Source organism: Podarcis pityusensis (assembly GCF_964106645.2).
Source record: "Podarcis pityusensis genome assembly, chromosome: 7".
Lineage (NCBI taxonomy): Eukaryota > Metazoa > Chordata > Lepidosauria > Squamata > Lacertidae > Podarcis > Podarcis pityusensis.
Genome location: NC_138031.1, coordinates 66,737,318 through 66,757,088, shown reverse-complemented (window position 1 = coordinate 66,757,088; position 19,771 = coordinate 66,737,318). Strand labels below are relative to the sequence as shown.

The window sequence follows — 19,771 nt, the reverse complement described above, 5'->3', positions numbered from 1 at the left end:
TTATTTGATGGCCAGACTTTCTGTGTATTTATTTGTCTGCTTTAATGCTGTTAGGGTTTGCGCTGAAAAACTGATACATTTGAAGGTATGTGTAAATTGAAAATTTCCCTCCTAAAACTCTGTGTTTTTTCATGGGCAGGGGGTCTAAAAATATCATAAATAAAAGAAATCACTTTGACGGCAGGGAGACCTGGTGAATTGAGGAAGGACCATAACGCAGTAGCAAACCACATGCAGGAGGTTGCAGGTTCAATCACCGAGGTCTCCAGGTACAGCTGGGAAAGATCCATCTTTTTAATTTTATTTTTACATTCCCACCCCCCCCAAAAAAAGTTACCGTATTTTTCCTTGTAAAAAACTATGCTTTTTGCTTTAAAAAAATTATTTCAAAATTGAGGGTCATCTTATACATGGGTGGTGAATGCAGAGGGGTTTTAAACAGCACTACTCACCTTCCAGGGACGTGGGTGGCGCTGTGGGTTAAACCACAGAGCCTAGGACTTGCCGATCAGAAGGTCAGCGGTTCGAATCTCCGTGATGGCGTGAGCTCCCATTGCTCGGTCCCTGCTCTTGCCAACCTAGCAGTTCGAAAGCACATCAAAGTGCAAGTAGATAAATAGGTACCACTCCAGCGGGAAAGTAAACGGCATTTCCGTGCGCTGCTCTGGTTCGCCAGAAGCGGCTTAGTCATGCTGGCCACATGACCTGGAAGTTGTCTGTGGACAAACGCCAGCTCCCTCGGCCTATAGAGTAAGATGAGTGTGCAACTCCAGAGTCAGTCACGACTGGACCTAATGGTCAGGGGTCCCTTTACCTTTACCGTTACTCACCTTCCAGCAGCTGCCATGAAGAAGCTCAGCAACTTAGAGCGATCTCAGCTGTTGGTGGGCATGCTCTGCTGCTGCCCGCATGCGCACCCCCCTCCCACCACCCCAGGCACCGGCGGAGGTTGCTATGCCGGTGCTTTGAATATTTAATAAAATATCGAAGTTGTTCTGTTTTATGTTTAAAATACTGATTTCTTAATTTGGGGTTCAAAAAAAATAGGTGTCGTCTTATACATGGGAGCAACATACAGTGGAACCTCGAGTTGCGAACATGATCCGTGCAGGGGGCACGTTCGCAACCCGCAGTGTTTGCAACCTGCAGTGCCACGTCTGCGCATGCGCATGATGAATTCGACGCTTCTGCACATGCGCAAAGCGTGATTTAGTGTTTCTGCGCATGCATGAGCGCCAAAACCAGGAAGTAACCCATTCCTGTACTTCCGGGTTTGGCACGGTCTGTAACCTGAAAACACCCAACCCGCAACGTTCGCAACCCAAGGTATGACTGTACACATGGAAAAAATATGGTAATAACATAATTGGTTTTCCCCAATGTTTTCAACAAATGCAGACTTCTGATCCACTATTCCATGGTTTCCTTGTTCCAACTGTAGCAGGAAACACCCCCCCCCATCATTCAGTTTGTACAAACTGCACACACACTCACACTCACACACTACATACACTACGCTTCTGTTATAAATTCATAGAAAATCAACCATACATCGGATTTGCACTGTTCCACTTTTATTTTACTCCATGAAGGAAGGACTACAAAATGGGGAAGGTTTGATACAGGCCAGCCATAATCCCTTGAACATCCCAGCACATCCACATGAGCCCTGCCCAGTTGCTATCTCAACCCTGATGTTCCTAGACAGAAGACAATCAAGATCACAAAGAACTTGCATATGGGAGTGGATTCAGCATGGACTGGAACAAAGGACAATGATCAGATCTTCCCTCAGGGGGCAGGAAACTGCGACTACCTTTTGTCTTCAGAAAATGACTCATGGGGAGGGGTAGAGGTGAACCAGCCAGGTGACAGGACACTCAGGTTACCACCACAACTCCTCCCTCAACCCCTCCTTTCTGTAATGTATGCATGATGTTTCTGGGGGTGGGCTTGATCTACAGGGTGGGAATTTCAAAAGTTTTTATAAGGTCTTGCACACCATTTTCTGTGTCTTTTCCTCTCTCCTGCAAGTGAGGGGAACACCCTGTTGCAACAGTTCAATATAGGCCAAGCCTACAGGCTGCTGATTTGCTCCAATTTACTCTGGTTGGTGTCTTTACTTTTTGTCCAAGGGAGCCCTCGGATTTTTCCGGTAACACTCCTTTTCCTGCTGCATATTAAACCTATCATCCCTCCCCATCCTAACTTAATATTTAAATTGTTTTACTGCTGATTACATTTCAAATCCTACTTGTGTGTTAACCTGATTCTTATTATGTTTCTTCTTGTGCTGATAATGCCCAGGTTCTATGTTTGAACCCCATAAGTGACAGATGCATATACCTGCATTGCAGGGAGTTGAACTAGATGAAGCTCAAGGTCCTTTCCGGCTGGGAAAGATTCCTCCCTGAAGCCCAGGAGAGCCTCTGCCAATCCATGGAGACAATACTGTTCTAGATGGAACATGGGTCTGACTGGAAATGGGGCAGCTTCCTACCTTCTGCAGTCCCAGGACTCTCCTTTGCAACCACCAGCAAGAAGGCTATGGAAAGGAAAGGGTTTCTTATGTCACTGCTTCCCTGTGCCTCTAACAGCCATTGTCTCTGGGAGATTTAAAGACTGGGAGCCACTGACACCATCTGTTTAGAGCAGCAGCAGCAGCTGTTTGCAGCAGAGATGTTTGTGTCAGTTTGCATTTCTTAGTGCAGAAAGTATTGATCTGATGTGTAGAGATCTTTCCTATTCTAATTAATTCAAGAGGCTTCTGGAAGCTTCTCTGTGTGAAAGAAACAAGCAAAAGGTTCCTGATGTTTGGTTTATTCCTTCAGAGAAGCTGAGCACCGCTGGCTTAAACTGGTTCTGTTATCTATTCTTTAAGGTCATGCAGACCATAATAAGAGGCCAGAAGGAGCCTGGGTTTCTCTTTCTATCTCTTTCCCTTCTGGAGTGGTGTTCTGTATATAGTGTTAAGGTGTACACCTTTGCTATTGTAAGTTTAAGTGAAGTCCTTAAGTTTCTCGGCCTGAGCAGATGGTTCCGAAAAATGGAGCGACCCATCCATATCTGAACCAAAATTTACCATAAGATGCATCGCTTTGTTTTGAAGTACACTTCTGAAAGGTGCTTCATCGTGAAATACATGTTTCTGAGCCAGGAACTGTATTGCAAAATTTGGAGAGGTGCCAGAATCTAAAGCATCATCCCATGTCGAGCCGCACATCTAGGAGGTAGTTGCGATCAGGTCTACCTTTGCATAAGGATTTGCAGAAACTGAATTCCTCAAACATACCACACTCTGAAGAACCTTTGCCCTCCATTACCACCGACGCTTTTCGGAGGTGCAAAGCCGGCAGCCGCAGCCGTTGGATGTGAGAATGTCCAGTCTCAGAAAAGATGGAAAATCTAAACCTCTCCCCGCTGCCCTGCATTCTGCATTCCCCAGAACAACTGCCCTCCTTGCGCCTGCTAGTTTGTTTCATAAAAACCCGCAAGTATGATTGCCAGGCCTGTTGGGAACGCAGAGCTTGTTCCTCTTGGCCACTGGTGTGGACCTGGGAGGAAGCAACACCAGCAGGAGGACTGGGGAGAGAACTTTATACATCACTTAACCCCAGTTCCTGCAACAGCCACGGCCTCCGAGAGGGCTAAGGGCTGAGAGCCATCGATAACATTTGCTCAGAGCAGCCGCAGCCGCAGGAACACTGGTGAAGTGGGAAGAACCCCGCGAGGCACATCTGTTCCTCCAGCAGCCCCCCTTTTGCTGCCACCAGCTCTCAGAGAGGAGAGCCGGGAGCCACAAGATACTATTTGCAGCACCTGGTACTTTGGATCTCTATCTGGGAGGAGAAATGAGATCTGCCCATAAAACAATTAGGAGCAACTTTGTGGTTCAAAAGGTTTTGCAAGAGAAATGACTCTCTGAGAAAGGGATCTAGTGAAATGGATCCCTTTATCTCTCTGGCTCATCCTGTGCCTAATTTCCTGGGAGTTAAGTTCCCCTGACTTCAATTGCTCTTGCCTGCTGGACAGATAAACTAACTGCACAGCTAAGATTTTTTTTTTTAAAAAGAAAAATTCCTTCCCAAAGTTCTGTCTGCCCACTAGGGGGCAGTGGAGCCTCGCTGGAGCTCTCAGTTGGACAAATTCAGTTTTTCGGTCTTTGAGGTCTTGTCATTCTCTATATAAACAAGTTACGTTCGCGTGTTTAGGTTATAAATTACGTCCATGCAGGCTTGCCTTGAAAAGAATGTAAACACAGCACTGTGGTCGAATCGTACTCTGAAACTGACTTTATAATGTACAGCAGGCCCCCAAGAAAATCCAAGATGCAGCGTTCTTGAATTTGAATATGAAAACGAAGAGTTAAAAAAAGAAAAAGAAAAAAAGATTTTGCACAAATCCACTCCCTGCTTTATTGTTTGGAAATGCAAGATCGATGGGGTGCCCCATTTTAAATAGGAAGCTGCTGGGTTTTTTATTTTTATTTTTAGGGCATGGTTGTTATGCACGAGAAAAGCTTGCATAAAATCAAGGGTTGGCTGGCTTCTGAGCGGGAAGATCAGGCCTGCACCTCCAGCCCATCGGGAACCGCTCCAAACCCCCTTTTGCGCAGCCAGCAGCGCATCTACTTAAGATTTTTGGAAGTAAGTCCCGCTGGTGAGTCAAGGGATCTGGTGGCTTCCCAGCAGGCTGAGGACAAAGACCCTCCCGGGCGTGCAATCCACTGGAAAGGAGCGCGAGGTGCTTTCAGAGCTGTGATTCGGGCGAGAAACCCGCAGTTGCGCCCGATCCTAAGGCAGAGAAGGAGAGCGGGACGCTGAAACCGCGCGTCCCCCTATCCCATTTCAGGGGCTGCTTGAGAATTCCAGAAAATGTGGGGTGGGGGGGATGCATTGCTCCTTGAGGAAGAGCTTCTGTTCTAGAAGGAAGCCGTCGGTTTGACTGAAATCAATGGCACTTAATTTCAGAGTGCAGTTCCTGTTGCTTTGCAAGGATTGGGATCCGGACTCCGGACAGCCGGATGGGAAAGTCAATCCCATTGGTGAGGGTTGGGGTGCAGTGATGCCACCACCAGCAGCAGGACTTGGGGGGGCAGAAGCCCAGCCGCCCACACCCTGCACCCCACCACCATATGCAGCAGGACTGGCTTAACACACATTGGAAGGAAATAAAGTCGTACGCGCACACACAGTTTCAGAACAATAAGCTCAGGGTCTAAAATCGCCTTAACTGCATCACTGCTGCCAGGTATCGATTCTCTAGCGATGCAGTCAGCTGCCTGAATGTCCTCCTACTTTGCAGGTCATGATCTCGTCCAATATCCTCGTTCCGATGCCCCTGAGATGCTCACAAGCAGGGAACAGCGCTTCCCTGTTACCTGTCTCCAGCACCTGCCCCTCAGGAGTATTTATTTATTTACTATGATTAGTTAAATTTGTAAGCCGCCTTTCATTCGTAAATCTCAGGGCGGTTCACAACACAAAAATACAATATTAAAAACAAAATACTGTACACAAGAAACTTCCCTACCATGTATTGGAGTTCCATTTAAGCACCAGAGACGTGGCTTTTAGGAATTTATTTAAAATCTAATTTTTGAAGCTAAGGTAGGCGCTATCTCCAGGGAGGACACCCGGCAAGTAAGTTACGTCGATCCCCCTGCTTAAACCGATGGTTCACGCGCATTTAACCCGGCGTTGGCGAATGCCCAATAGGTGAGTTATAGAATCAACTAAAGCGTCCATGACAGATTATGCAGTTCCCTTGGAAGTGGAGGCAGCAATTTAAATGCCATCGCTTCGTGAATCCTGAGCACTTGGGTTTGGGGAGCTGCTTCTCCCTACCGAGGCCTCACCTGGGCCCCAGGCTCCGTGGATTTGCAAGCGAACAGAAAGGTGGGCGCCTCCGGACGCAATGGCGTTCACTTTTTGGAGGCGGACTTTTGGACGCTCTCTCTGGCGCACAGAACGCGCGTGGTCAGTAGTGCAGTCCAGGCAGGTACAAGACCCCGAGACAGCAGGAGAGCGTCCAAACACTTGGCTTGCCACGTTTCCAACTAAAGCAAGTTCGCATCTAAAGAACACTCGCCCCCCCCCCGACGTACACACGCGGCCATTCACTCCCCAAGACTAAAACTGCCTAACTGCAGTTCAAGAAGTGCATACGGAGCTGCACCTTTTGGAAGGGCGGCAACTTCCTAATGTGCTAAAAGAGAAAAGAAAAGCCCAGGTAAACAGATAATGGTTTCAGCATTTTCTTCCCGCGCTGGTTTTACTCTGGCGGACGCTAAACTCCCAAACCCGAAGACAAATTTGTCTTCCTTTAAAAGGGGAGGGAATAACTCGCTTCAATTCTTTGTCTACTAAATGCAAAGAGGAGTCTGATGGGTTGCTTCTGGATTCTCTATGTGTGTGAACACTTGTTGAAGGTGGACTGGGAGGAAAAAATCAAAGTCCTGAAAGGAAAGGATACTCCGAATGAATTTTTTTTATCTGAGATTTTTAATACTTTGTCTTCCACTGTGTTTCCCCCAATACGTTTCGCTTCTAAAAGGGGGGAAATGTCAAAAATAGACAAACTATACCAAGCGTTGGGTATAGACTGGGTGTTTCGTCTGTTAAACGCTGCAGCCCGCAAGCGAAGTAATTCTGGTCCCTTTCCACGGAAAAGAAAAACACACCTCGAAGTCACCGCGCCTCCTGGATCCGCCTCCGGATTCCCGTCTTTCCTTTAAGGAGCGAGATGCACGCTCCTTTTCCTGTTACAATTCGGTATAAGAACCGAGGAGTTTAGCATGCCGAGGAAAAGGAAAATGCGCGCTGGCCATATACATTTTATTGGGGGGGGGGAACACACCACACACATCAACAAGAAACCCACCCCAACAAGTTTGTACATCACAATATTTTGACAAACGTTATACATAAGTGCAAATTATACTCTCCGGTTTAAAAGCGATAGTGTGTGAGTATACACGAGATTTATTCCAAATAATTATTTTAAAAGACTGTGATATAAACACTTTTTTAAAAAAAGTAAATAAAAAAAAAAGAAAGCAAGAAAGGAAATAAACTAAACCCCAAACGTGGTATTGTTGCAATACTGGAAAACAAAACACAAACAAACAGGATCTGGGGACTTTCTTGGAAGCGACACAACCACGCACAAGCACACACCCTCTCCAAAATTTAAAACAAGGTTTGTTAATGCTAGCTGGTGCTGCTGAAACAGCATCCCGCTAAACAATGGCTCTGCTGACACTAGGGAATATTAAATCTGCATTTTCAAAAGCTAGAGGTACGATTCTGTGACAGACATCGCTGATTTCAATAGGAGAGTGTGATCGTGAACCTACGTAGCTTACTCGGAAGGTAATCTCAGCGGCGCAAAGACTTCACGGTGCAATCCCATATATTTCTACTCGGGAGTAAGCCCCGTGGAGTCCAATGGCACGTACTCCCAGGTAAACACGTGCAGAATCGAAGCCTACCTTGTGCTGCAATGCCCTGACGTGCTTAGATCTCTCCAGCTGAAATGAAGCAGGACTCAAAACGAAAGTGCTTTATTCGGATGATGGAGTAGGCGAACTCAGTGAATGCGGATTGTTTCTGTGTTGCACGGACGTCAGGCATAAAAAGGGGACATCTCTCTCCCTCCCGCCCTCAATTTCTGTGTAATTGAAAAGCTAGCAGATTCCAACCGCAGTTGCCTTTGATTATTTTTGTTTTAAAAAAATGTAACTATATGTATATGAACTAGCCTTCTGCTTCATTTCTTTAAAATACTGGCTATCAAAGGAATGTGCCTGATTGATTCTGAACCTGCCTGGAGCTGCGGCGACCACCTCCTGCCCTTTCATCCAAACACACAAAGCAACAGGAGCCCATTCCCTATAGCTTGAGTTGTACGCAGCGCGATCCTGAAGTAGTCTTTCTTCAGAGGAAAGTCTCCTTGGGTTCACTGAGGCTTAAGGCTGTGTCCTATACATAACGTACACTTGACACCTTAAAGACTGGTGCTTATTTATTTATTAATATCATCATGGCTATGAGCTTTCCTGCGCTACAGCCCACCTTTCCATCCTAGATGCGGGTGTATGTCTAGGATCGCAGTCCTCTCCCTCATGCGGATCTATTCAAGGCTAAGACTGCCATCCTATACGCATTGGACCATTGGACTCTATGGGATTTACTTCTGAGGAAGTATGCCTCGAATCTCCCCTCCCCCCCCCACACCTGTCCCCTTTCCTAGCTGAAGTCGGTGGAGCTGCTGATCTTGCACGTTTGGGAAGCCCCACTGGACGCAGTCGGGCTTACTTCGCAGGGAACACGTGCAGACGTGCTGTGAACTCAGTGGGAGAGGCTTAGGATCCCGCGGAAAAGGAGCGCGCGTATCCAACGGGGCGTCCGGCCCTTACGCGGCTTTCCTTAAGTGACTGGCGCACTGTACTTACAAAGGGAGGCTCGCGGAGCTGGGCGTGGACCTCTGGGCTCGATCCGCGCGAGTCCTCCCGTTGCGTGTAATCTTTTGGGTGAAGTCTTTGGACCTCTCTCTCTCTCGCTCCCACCCCAACCTCCCCAATCTTCTCCTTTCAATCCAGCTCCCAAGGTCATTGTTCACATCACACAGGGCTTGATGTCTTGGCAGACGCTTTGATGGTGGTGGTGATGGTGGTAATAGGAGCCGCTGGCCGATGGGTGGAAGGAAGAGATGCCGTTGAAGTTGAGGACGAAATCCTTCCTGTCGCACACCGGGGACGGGTGATGCTGGTAGCGAGGCAGCCCCACTGCGGAGGAAGCGAGAAAGAGCGAGCGAGTCCACAGAACAGCTCAAACGGTTCCCCTGGAGAAGCCAGGGTGGTTAGCTGAGGGGCGTGACTGGGCGGGTGGGGTGGTCAAAGGGTTAAAGGGTGTGACTTCAAAATCCCCACTGCCTAGGTCAGGCTTCCTCAAACTGGCCCTCCGTATGTTTTTGGCCTACAACTCCCATGATCCCCGCAGGATTATTACGTGGATTGCAGGAGTGTAAGCCGCCTTGAGCGCCTTGGAAAGAAGGCGGACTGCAATAGTAATATTGATAGCCAGAAGAAGGCAAGTCTGCAAGGGAGAGGAAGCCGCATAGCTGGCTTTCCTCGTAGAGGCAACCAAAGCCTTATTTATTTGTTTTTACTCTCCTTTTTAAATGTTCTAACAAGCATTTAAATGCTGTGCGGGGGACCTACAGACCCATTCGCGGCTGTCGCTGCCCAAACTATGCCTATTCACAACGCATCTCACTTTAAGTCAAAGGTTTGGGGCCTAAATATGTCTCTCCTGACTTTGGCTTCCGATCAGCCCACAAGCGCGCAGGACGCCAAACTGCCTCCAGGGCTTCTCACAGTGCAATCCTACGGACGTTTAGTCCGAAGTAAGTCCCAACTATTTTTGAGAAGACTTACTGCCTGGTAAATATGACTGAGACTGCAGTCTCCAATAAGTGGATCACTGTCCCGTTTACCTCGATTTTTCCACACCTAGGTATTCTGGGCCTGTAGGATCCTCGCACAGTTCAGTCAAAAAGGGAATGTGGAACTCCGAATGAATTAAGATCCTGATCCTAACGACACAATTGACTTTAAAGTAAAGCACTTCGATTTTCAATTGAGCTTCCTTTTCCATAGTCAGCGTCCAGACCTAGCGGTCCTCCCGCCTCTCTCCTCCTTTTCAGGGGATAAATACTGACCCAGAAATTAGGGACAGAGCATAATCTACCCAACTGAACTTGTTTGCGGCACCCGTCGACCGCCTTTCAGCTATCGTTTGCACAGGCGGTTCACAACACAGCCTCTGAACCATTTAGCATTACAGTGAAGCACAATGTTACGGTCCTCAGTAAAAGCTACAGTAAGGGCTGAAAGTTTCCAGCTCCTGCTGTTATTCGCAAGTGCGAGTCAAAATGCGGGATTCGGAAAGAGTTTTGTGGAAAGGGCCCCCCTCCCTCTGAGAGAGGAAGTTTCAGAACCTATGGGACTCAGTGGACCTCTCGCGATTCTGACTCAGCTCTGCCCAAACGCTGAGTTGTTTGGTGTTTCCCTTATTAAGGCTAATCTCGGGTCGTGATCTATGTTGAGGTGGTTAGATCACAGCAGAATATTATCCTATGATGCTTCTAATGCAGCCCTTATTGATAGCAAAGCAATGACCGGGGAGCCTGAGATCACCGACTCCACAGAGGCCGCTGCGCGAAATCCTGTTAAGCACCTGAGCCATTTATCTCAAGGAAATCTCCCGAATCTCGGTCAACTAAAAGGCAGAAAAATCCCTGCCATGATTATTGGCCCAAAACTTTTGCTCGCACCAGCTTGATGTGCGCAATCCATGCCTGTCGCTGGCTCCGCGCAGCAACAGAGGCTCAAGCCCACATCCTAGTTTCACCGAAGTGCTCTTGTTTAGCTGACTGAATGCAATCCGGATCATGAGCATCTCCCGCGGAAGACCCAGTGGGATGCCCCATTTCAGTTTACAACCTGCTTATTTTATTTCTGAAATCTTTTGAATAAGCCCCTTCAAGGAACCGACAGGGCGACTCTTGACCAAAGCGGCTTGGAAACCGCGCTGGCGCAGAGTGTGACACCTGGACTGTAAGATCTGGGTTCGTTTACATGGAGCGGTTACAGCCACAAGGTGGATCCGGCCGCAGCGGTCAGGTCGAGGTGGCCAGACCCGGGGAGTCTTCCCTTCCACCCAGGAGTGCTGTTGGGCATCGAAGTGTTTTGGGAAATAGCAGAGCCGCTCTCCATTGCTTCCCAGCTAGCGGCAGGAACGAGTGGGCTCAACAGGGCAATCTGCCCGTGCCCCGGAAATGAAGAGCAGCCCCCGGGGCATCTTCAGAAAAGCAGTATGGTGCAGCGGTTAGGGCGCTGGACTAGGGCGTGGGAGAGACCAGCGTGCAAATCCTCACTTGGCCAGGAAGCTCACTGGGTGACCCGGGGCGACTCACGACACCGCCTCCCAGCCTAACCCACCTCACAGGGTTGGTTTGTGGGGTTAAATGAGCAGGAGGAGAGCCACGGACGCCCCCTCTGGCTCCTTGGAGAAAAAGATGCGGTAAAAACGCAATAAACAAATAAGTTTCTTTTTCTTCCTCCTTCCCTTCCTGTTCAGGAACCCTTTTGGATAGCTCTGTCTGCCAGTCGGGGCTCTAGTTTCTGGGGCTGCAGAGAGGTAGACTTGACCGTTCCCTTTCTCTCTGGTCGTCCCCAACTGATGCAAAAGACTGCAGGGGTCTGGAGAGAAGGGCTACGGATCAATATCCCTCCGCATAACTCCTCTTTTTCCAAAGTTGTTTTAGCTGAGCAGTTGGGCAAAGGACTCCCATCGAGAGGGAAAGTGGAGAAGCCCCTTGCTGAATTTTCTCAGTCTCCGCTCAACGCCTGCTTCACTTTTGACCCAGGGGGCTGTGCGGAGTAATAGTTAGAGGCTCTCTCTCTCTCTCTCTCTCTCTCTCTCTCTCTCTCTCTCTCGTCTGCCCCTTTGCTCACCCCGGAGCGGTCCCTTTGGTAAAAGCGGTTATTTCGCTGGATTTCCTCCGTCTTTCTAATAACCTGCCTGGTATGCTCCTAATGAAACCGGCGCGCTTTATTGCAGCTCTGATTCAATCAGTTCGCTTTGGTTTAACAGTGTGCGAAAAATGTCCGCCTCCCTCCTCCTCCTTCTCTCCCTCCTTCTGCTCCGTTCGCCTCTAAGCCTCCGAGAGAAGCGACTTCTGTTTCCAATCTTGCTCGGCCCTTCTAAGGGGAGAGCGGGAGGGAGGCTCAGGAGAGGCCGGGATTTAGCATCTCCTCGGCACTAAACCGTGCATGATTTGATGGGGCTTTATTGACCGATAAAAATCAATTGGGGACCGACGTTACAGCGCTGTCAGCTCATAAACGAGCGGCTCCGCAGCGCCTGGTATTCCGGGCGGGGCGGAGACCTTAGGTCCTCGATTGCTTTGCCTGCCAGGGTTTCAAAGCAGCGGGTTCGTTTAAGATCCTGATCCTAAACACATTTTCTCGGTTGCTAAATGCCACTGGGCTGACAGGAAGCAGGCGCCGATCCCGGCAGCAGTTACTCGAAGGACTTTCATTGCAAATCAATGAAGGTTGCAGTACTTCTAGCAGGCGAGGACCGGGTTGAGGGAGGGGAGCTGAGATCTCCTGGCCTGATTTTGTGTCCTCCAGTCTCATATACTCCTGCGATGCACTCTTTCACCGAACTCCCCAATCGCATCGTTTGCAATGCTGGGGTCCAAGGCTCGCTTGGAGAGGCGATCTTGGGGTGAGGAGGAGCTGCTGCTGGACCCCATCAGCCCCAGCTCACCTGACCATCCAGCATTCCCGCTGAGGCTGATGGGACTTGGAGTCCTACTACACTTGAAAGGCCACACCGGTTCCCCAATCCCTGCTGTAGTGTCTCCTTGAACTGGGAAAAATTTCCCTCCCAGAAAATATGCCTAGTATTTGTCTACTTCCCAGGAAACGCGCTTGCAACCTTCTTTCTTTCTCTTTCCCTGTTTATGTTTCATAGCAGTTTTTTTCCACTGGAGCCGGATTTATATAGCATATTGTTCCCCAACTAAACATGCTTAAAAAAAAAATACTTCAAAAATATTTCTGGGTTTCCTTCCCCACTTCCTTAAGATTAAACTTTTCTTTTTTTTTAATTCGGATGAGATTTAAGAAACTCTCCTGTTTCCCATTGGCAGCCTGCTTATTTTAGAGTAGTCCCATTGACTCTGAAGAGCCTACATCGGTATAGCTGGCTTGGTTGATTGAGAAGCATCAGCGAAGCTTCCTTAGGCCTATACTATCCTGCACAACTTTAAGGTGCTTCGATCACCTTCTCCTCAGCGGGATCCAAGAAGCCCAAAGTTATAGCAGAAATCCCTGCCTAACCAGTTATTGAGTCTTTGAAACACCTGAGCGCTACTTGGAGCTGGCAGTTTCGGCTAGGGTTGCAATCCTGAGACCTACTTCGAGGTAGATACGCATACATGCATAGGATTATCACTGTAAATGTGGTTTGAGACGTGGTGCCCCTGGGCTGTGGATCGGGCTTCCTCGACCTATACTCCCCAGGCATGGGAATAGCGTTTATCAAAACTGCCAAATGTTTAGCGGGAAATAATCCTGACGCAGAAGCAAAAGATTTCTTCCGATCCAGCGTGTTGGGTTCAGAAAGCGGTTGGATAATTCTGAGAAAGAATGCAGTCCTTTAAAATCCAGGAAATGGGCATTTTAAAGAAGAGTGGATTTAGATGCGGAAACTGCACGAGGCTACGGAGGGAGACGATGCGCTTTTAAATTACTATCTTCCTTCACCCCAATCCATTACTGACCAGTTAAAGTCCCATTTACACTCAGTGGAACTTCTCCTACGCCCAGCCTCGAGACCATTAAAACCAATGGCGGGACTGTGTTTAGAGTCAGAATCAAAGTGTAAACATAAAATTAAAGGCCACTCCGTAAAACCAAATTCTGTATCTAAGTTCCCTTCCTATCGTTACCTCGGGAGATTAGGATGTCGGTTTCATGCAACCCTCACCATCCTTCTTCTCATTTAAAAAACAAAACAAAACTTCCAGAGATCCTTCTGGAATCATTTCCACAAGGGAAGGGTTCTGGTTTTTTCTTTCTTTCCCCAAATCCCAAGCTAAAAAGGAAGGTGATTTGGAGAGGGAGGGGGGCGCTAGTGGGGGGGGGGGAGAGAGATGGAGAGTTGGGCTCAGCAGATGATTGACAGCAGGTCGCCGACAAGCAAAGCGAAGCAATGGACAAGGTCGTCTGTATTTGTTACTTGTTGAAATTCCCATAAAATTGAACAAGACCTCGCTCTCATCTGGGTTAAGTCAAGCTCCAATCCCCTTCGGTGTGGTCCAGCCCAGACTGTCTTTGTTTAGTTAACCTCCGAGACCCACGTTTAAAAGGGCTATTTGGAAAATTTCCTCCGTAAGAGCCCAACATCTTTTACCCATTTCGATGCCTTACACTCGAGCTCTCTCTCTCTTCTTCCACCCAGATTTACTAAAGAGTCTTATTATTATTTTTAAAGAAATATTTTTTTTTTCTCCTATAAAAAGCAACGTACTACCAAGAGAGAAAAACAACAACAGAGCAGTTCCTTCCAGTTATGGAAACGGGTCTGAGTCTCACGCTGGCACCTTTTTTTTTTTTGCGGTTTGAAAAGAAAATCCGAATAGATTTACCGCCCCCCAGCCTCATCCCCCAGGCTGTATTCAGATAATATTTCTCCCTCTTTTTCAATTAGATGGCTATAAACCTCCAGGGTATTTTTTCTTTTTCTTTTGCTCCCGCTGTGGTAATGAGACCCTTTTTTGAGATTTGTTATGTTTTCTTCGCTATCATCAGGGCTGAGAAAAGGTTTTTTTTGGTTTTTTTTTAAGAAACTTGCAGGAAAGAAGCTGTGGTATGTCATGCTCGCCAGGCGCTTCACTTTATTCAAAACGGACACGATCCAGCCAAAGTAAAAGCCCTTTCCTCACGGATTTCGCCGGGAGAAATTTAAAAGCACGTGTCTAACATCCCCGTTGAAGTCAATGGGAAGTAAAAGTGCGTAACTGTGGATGGATCTATCTATCTATCTATCTATCTATCTATCTATCTATCTATCTATCTATCTATTATACCACGCCGGAGAAAGAAAGAAAGAAAGAAAGAAAGAAAGAAAGAAAGAAAGAAAACACCAGGATGCGCTCTGCGAGCGCGATCCTAATCATACTTACTCGCCAGTAAGTCCTATTAAATTGAAGGCTTCCCAAATTCTAACCACATAACCATACGACGAGCATATTTAGTATTTGGGGTTGCAGCCATATTCTTTAAAAAGGCCATCCTAGGCATGCTTCCTCGGGAGTAAGGCCCACTGCGCTCAGTGAAGCGAATTCCAAACTAAAAGCTGCAATCCTACACAGAGAGTAAGCTCCATTGAACACGGTGGGGACTTACTGCTGAGTAAACATGCCTAAACGTGGGCTACACATGGACTTCCAATTGCAGCCGCCGGTATTTTAGAGGGGTGGGGGAGTTGTTTGGCTAATTGTTACTCGATCTAATAATCCTAATCGTGACTCAACTGCAGTGCCGAGCCAGCGACTGGGCGCTATGATCGAGATTCGAATTTAAATAAGATGATTATCAATAGTGCAGCGAAGTAAAAATAATCTATCTGTAATTTACGTTGATCTCTGGCATTCTGCTCAACAAATTGAGCCTGGCTTTACTAAGACACAGTCAGGAGGATGTCCTGCGGCTATATTCTTTGGGTGAGCGGGTGAGGGGGTGGGAGGGATAAAAAGTCATATATATCTCTCCTACAAGTCCCCCCCTCCCATCCCAGCCCTCCCGAATTGCTGCTCTACTTCTCTCCGAACAATAGGTCTATTTTCCCCCCTGGAAGCAGCTTTTGTTTTCTCACGTCAAAGCTGGTGTTTTCAGAGAAAACACCGAGGAGACCCAGCATCGGGGCTTGTTATTGAGGCAGCGTTATCTGACAGCTACAACTTTAACCTGAGCGAGCGAAGGGATTTATTTCCAGTCTCTTCGCAATCGCCCGCCTTCCCCGCGAAGAGGTGTTCTTTTTTTAATTAAAAAACAACAACACCCTACCTACGGTTTTGGAGGTCGCAGGTCATTCCTCTGGGAACCCCCCCCCCCCAATCTAATCTACATCTGTCGAGATATATACATATATAATACACACACTGCACATGAAGAGCGTCGTTCTCAGAAATAAAACGGCTGGCCATCTATGTGAGCGTGATGCGCCCAGACGCCACGATGATGGGCGCCCTCTAATATCCCGATCCAAAACCGTCTTTGGCACTTAATTCTAAGTAGGTGCGCTCAAGATCGCAGCCACTCGGTATTCTTGAAATATCTAGTCACTTTCCTGTTCAGGGTTTTGCTTTCAGAAACCGAACCAGCGCCTTCCGCACCTTCCTCTCCAACATCTTTGGCACATTTAAAAAAAAGTATTTACAACCTCTGTAGATCGAAGCTTTCACTGCCGTAATGAACTGAGACATTAACAAGCCGTCCTATCTAAACAACTTCCACTTGGAATAAATCCCATTGGTTCCAGCGGCCCTTACTTCCAAGTAAGTGTGGACGGGATGACATCTCAATGCTAAAGATTAATTCACAGAAACCATTGCCACCTCCTGATTCTACGCCCACAGTTTCTAATGGAGATGGGCACCAAGCTTGCTCTGGAAGTGTGCATATGTATTTGGGAAAGGTGGGCAGCGTCTTATCATCCCTGGCCTGCCTGCAAGTCCAAAAAAGTTGGTTTAAAGAGCCTTTCTCCTATGTTCTCCTTGATTTCATCCAAATATATTATTTTTAAGCCAGCTTGTTTGCTCATTGTCAACCGTCGGCTGGATCCCTAACCTGCATTCCTCGCCCTTGCCTCCCAGGTTTAGAATCCCAAATAATGCACTTTCAAGAGAATGGCTCCGATCAAGCTCTAGCTTTATTGCAACCAGTTGCAATCCCCACGGGGTGCGACCCATCCTATGGAGTGTGGGGATCACATCCGCACCAGTTGCTGGATGGTGTCAGTGCGCGTTCCGGACTGTTCAGCATTCCGTGCCCGGCACACAGAGCCATTTGCAACTGAATCCTTTTTAAAAATTGTTATTTGCATGGCATTTACTCCCACGAGATTGTGCTCTTAGCATCACGCCTGTAGGATCTCAAACCAGTCAAGTTAGTGGCAGTGAAATCCTCCAGTGGGAGCGAGGCTGGAGCTGTGGGCGATTAAGAAGATCAACCAGCTCTTAAATGTATTACCGTAAGTTGTAAATAGAAATGACCAGAACGAGATCTGCCTGTTTACAATAAAATATTATTACTTCTGCTGGAACATGCTTAAGAACTGAGCCCAAAGCTTCCTTTGAACAAGTTATGGGTATCTGCGGAGTATCTATCTATCTATCTATCTATCTATCTATCTCTATCTATCTATCTATCTATCTATCTATCTATGCATCTATCTAATGTCAACACGCTGATTTCCTATTTCAAAAGAAGCTGGAGGACCCCATTCGGCTTACTCGTGAGGTGGGCAAAGGTTTGGAGGGTTAAGCGCGTGTGGAGGTGAAGGTGGGGGCGGGTCGCCTTTGGTACCTGAGAGGTCTTCCCTGCCGTTTTGGTGCAAGTAGCTCTGCTCCAGCGAGTAGGAGGCCACTCCGGAGTGGATGCCCGTGGGGGCGGCGGGGGTGGGCGGCGGCAGGGCCTGCTGCTTGAGATAGGGCGAGGCAGCCGAGGAGGTCCAGTGTCCCGCGGGGCTGCCGTAGGGCGAGTGGCACTCGATGGCGCTGGCCATGGCGGGCGATGAGGGCACGGGGCTGCTGCTGCTGTCGGGGCCGTAGTCGGCGCCGCCGTTGGAAGGCACCGGGCAGCTGGCCATGTAAGTGGAGCCCGGGTTGGGAGACATGTGTGGGACGTGGTGCGCCTCGTAGGCGCCGGCCTGCATCACGTCCAGGGGGTTGTAGCCGTTGGGGTGGCAGCCCAACGGGGCGGCGGGGGGCGCTTGGAAGTCGAAGCCCTGCGGGAGGAAGCCCAGGCCGTTCACCATGCGGTGGTACATGGTGGGCTTGAGCGCCTGGCATTTCCTTCGGAAGCCCCTGGGGCGCCGTCGGAAGGAGCCTTCCTCGAACATGAACTCGCTGGCCGGGTCGATGGTCCAGTAGTGGCCCTTCCCGGGCCGGCCCAGCCCTTTGGGCAGCTTGATGAAGCACTCGTTGAGCGACAGGTTGTGGCGCACCGAATTCTTCCAGCCCTGGTAAGCGCCGCGGAAGAAGGGGAAGCGCGCTTGCAGGAACTGATAGATCTCGCTCAGCGTCAGCCGCTTCGACGGCGAGCTCTGGATAGCCATGACGATAAGCGCGATGTAGGAATAAGGAGGCTTCTCCGGGCGCCTCAGCCCCGAGCTGGCTTTCTTGGCTTTCGACGGCGCGGACGCTGAAGCGCTGCTGTTGCTGCTGCTGCCGTTGCTGGACGACTCCAGCGCGGAGGGCGGCGGCGGCGGCGGCGGCGGCGGCGGCGGCGGCTGGCTCATCAAGGCCGGGCTGCGAGGCACCGGGGCCCCGATCTCGGAGCTCATGGAAGCTGCTCCTCCTGGGCCACCTCCTCGGCGATCTGGAAGCGGTCCCTGAGCATCCCTCCCTCCCTCCTTCCCTGCGCAAACCTCCCTTTCTCTCCTTCTCGGTCTGTCTGCCTCTCTTCTGTTTCACACAAGCCCAGCGCTCCCTCCCTCCCTCTTTCCCCTCTCTGACCCCCCTCCTCCTTCTCCTCCCCCGCTCCCCCGACTCAGGAGCCTACAGTTCTCTCCAGCTCTCCGCCTCGGCTCTCTGCCCCCCACCTGGTGGCCATCCTGAAGCCTTTAAAGAAGAGGAAATCCAGCGAAACCCCTCGCCGCTTTTGCGTAAAGGCAGCGCAGCCAAACAGAATCCGCGGACGCCTATCGGGACTTTAAATCTGTCGCCTGCTGGAGGAACTTCCCCCTCCCTCTTTCCCGAAATCTCCTTTCCCATTGAGTCTATCCAAAAAATCAGCCTGGGGGAAGAGAGGAGCGAAGGGGAGGGGGGCCCGAAAGGGCGCTGCTCCTCCGCTCCAGCTGGCCTCTGTCCACCCCCCCCCTCCAGTCCTGCGAGCTGCCCGCAGAGGCTCCAGATCTCTCTGGCTGCCATCCTCGCTACACGCAATTATACCATCCATCACGCTTGCCCTGAGACAGTTGCTAAGCCTCGCAGCGCACGCTCAGCACCAGACCCCGAAGGTAATGCGCGGGTGGTGTGGCTTTTCTGCTCCTTTCCTACTCCTGCCAGGACAACTGCCAGAGATCTCGGCTAGCTCAAAGGAATGCTCGGGGATTTTTGCGACCAGAAAGAATCGCACTATTGGAAAAAAAACACAAATCCTCTTTTTTTTCCAGTTTCTGAAAAACACATATAACAATACCCATATACCTCACCCTCCAGAAACATTCCCTGCCTGTGCCATGTAAATAACACAGTCAAATATTAAGTTTGCAAGTAGCTTCTAATCGATTGCATCAGTTAGGTGTCTTCAATTCTCCGTAACGGATTGTGCCAAAGTGAGAGCGAATGCGTCATTCCAGGACTCACTCTCTCTCTCTCTCTCTCTCTCTCTGTGTGTGTGTGTGTGTGTGTGGTAAACCCAACTAATTTAGGTCTTTGGGTCGAAACCGCTAAGCACATATCCCTGCTTTTCCAGTAGGTTAGCTTGCACATTTATGGAAAAGTAGAAACCATATGAATCAATAGGATTTAGTCCCAAAACATTTCCTCGGAAGGAATTCCTATTGATTGCTCTGGCTACTGCATTTAATTAAGTGTGCAACCGTAGCCCATTTGAAAAGCCAATGGCATTTTTATTTTATTTTTGCCAGTGGCTTCAGCAAGCACCAGGACTGCAGGGTCGCAGCTCGACCCAGGAATTTAGATGTAAGATACACAGATATGGTCAAACACCGCCATCTAAGGAGCCCGCTCTCGTGCCCTCCCAGTGCCCTAGTGGCCCCAGACTTGGACATGCGTGTACACCCGCATCAAAAGAGGCGTCAGTACTTTATACAGTAAAAGTGCGCAGCAGCCCATTCGGGTCCTAATCGTAAACCCACCCAAAAAAAACACCAAAACCCCTGACATCCTCGAGAAGCCCAAGAGGGCTTTTTGCAGCAGCACCTACGTACATTACTTTCCCTTC

General features: G+C 49.0%; 1 protein-coding gene across 1 annotated transcript; it reads right to left on the bottom strand.

Annotated features, from left to right (window-relative positions):
• Positions 1-8,271: 8,271 nt before the first annotated feature.
• FOXF2 (forkhead box F2) lies at positions 8,272-18,670 on the bottom strand. Its single transcript, XM_081014927.1, has 2 exons — positions 17,168-18,670; positions 8,272-8,788 (listed from the first exon to the last, which is right to left on the bottom strand). Exons 1-2 carry the CDS (start codon positions 18,144-18,146, stop codon positions 8,619-8,621), a joined length of 1,149 nt encoding a protein of 382 aa, XP_080871053.1. The 5' UTR covers positions 18,147-18,670; the 3' UTR covers positions 8,272-8,618.
• Positions 18,671-19,771: the final 1,101 nt, after the last annotated feature.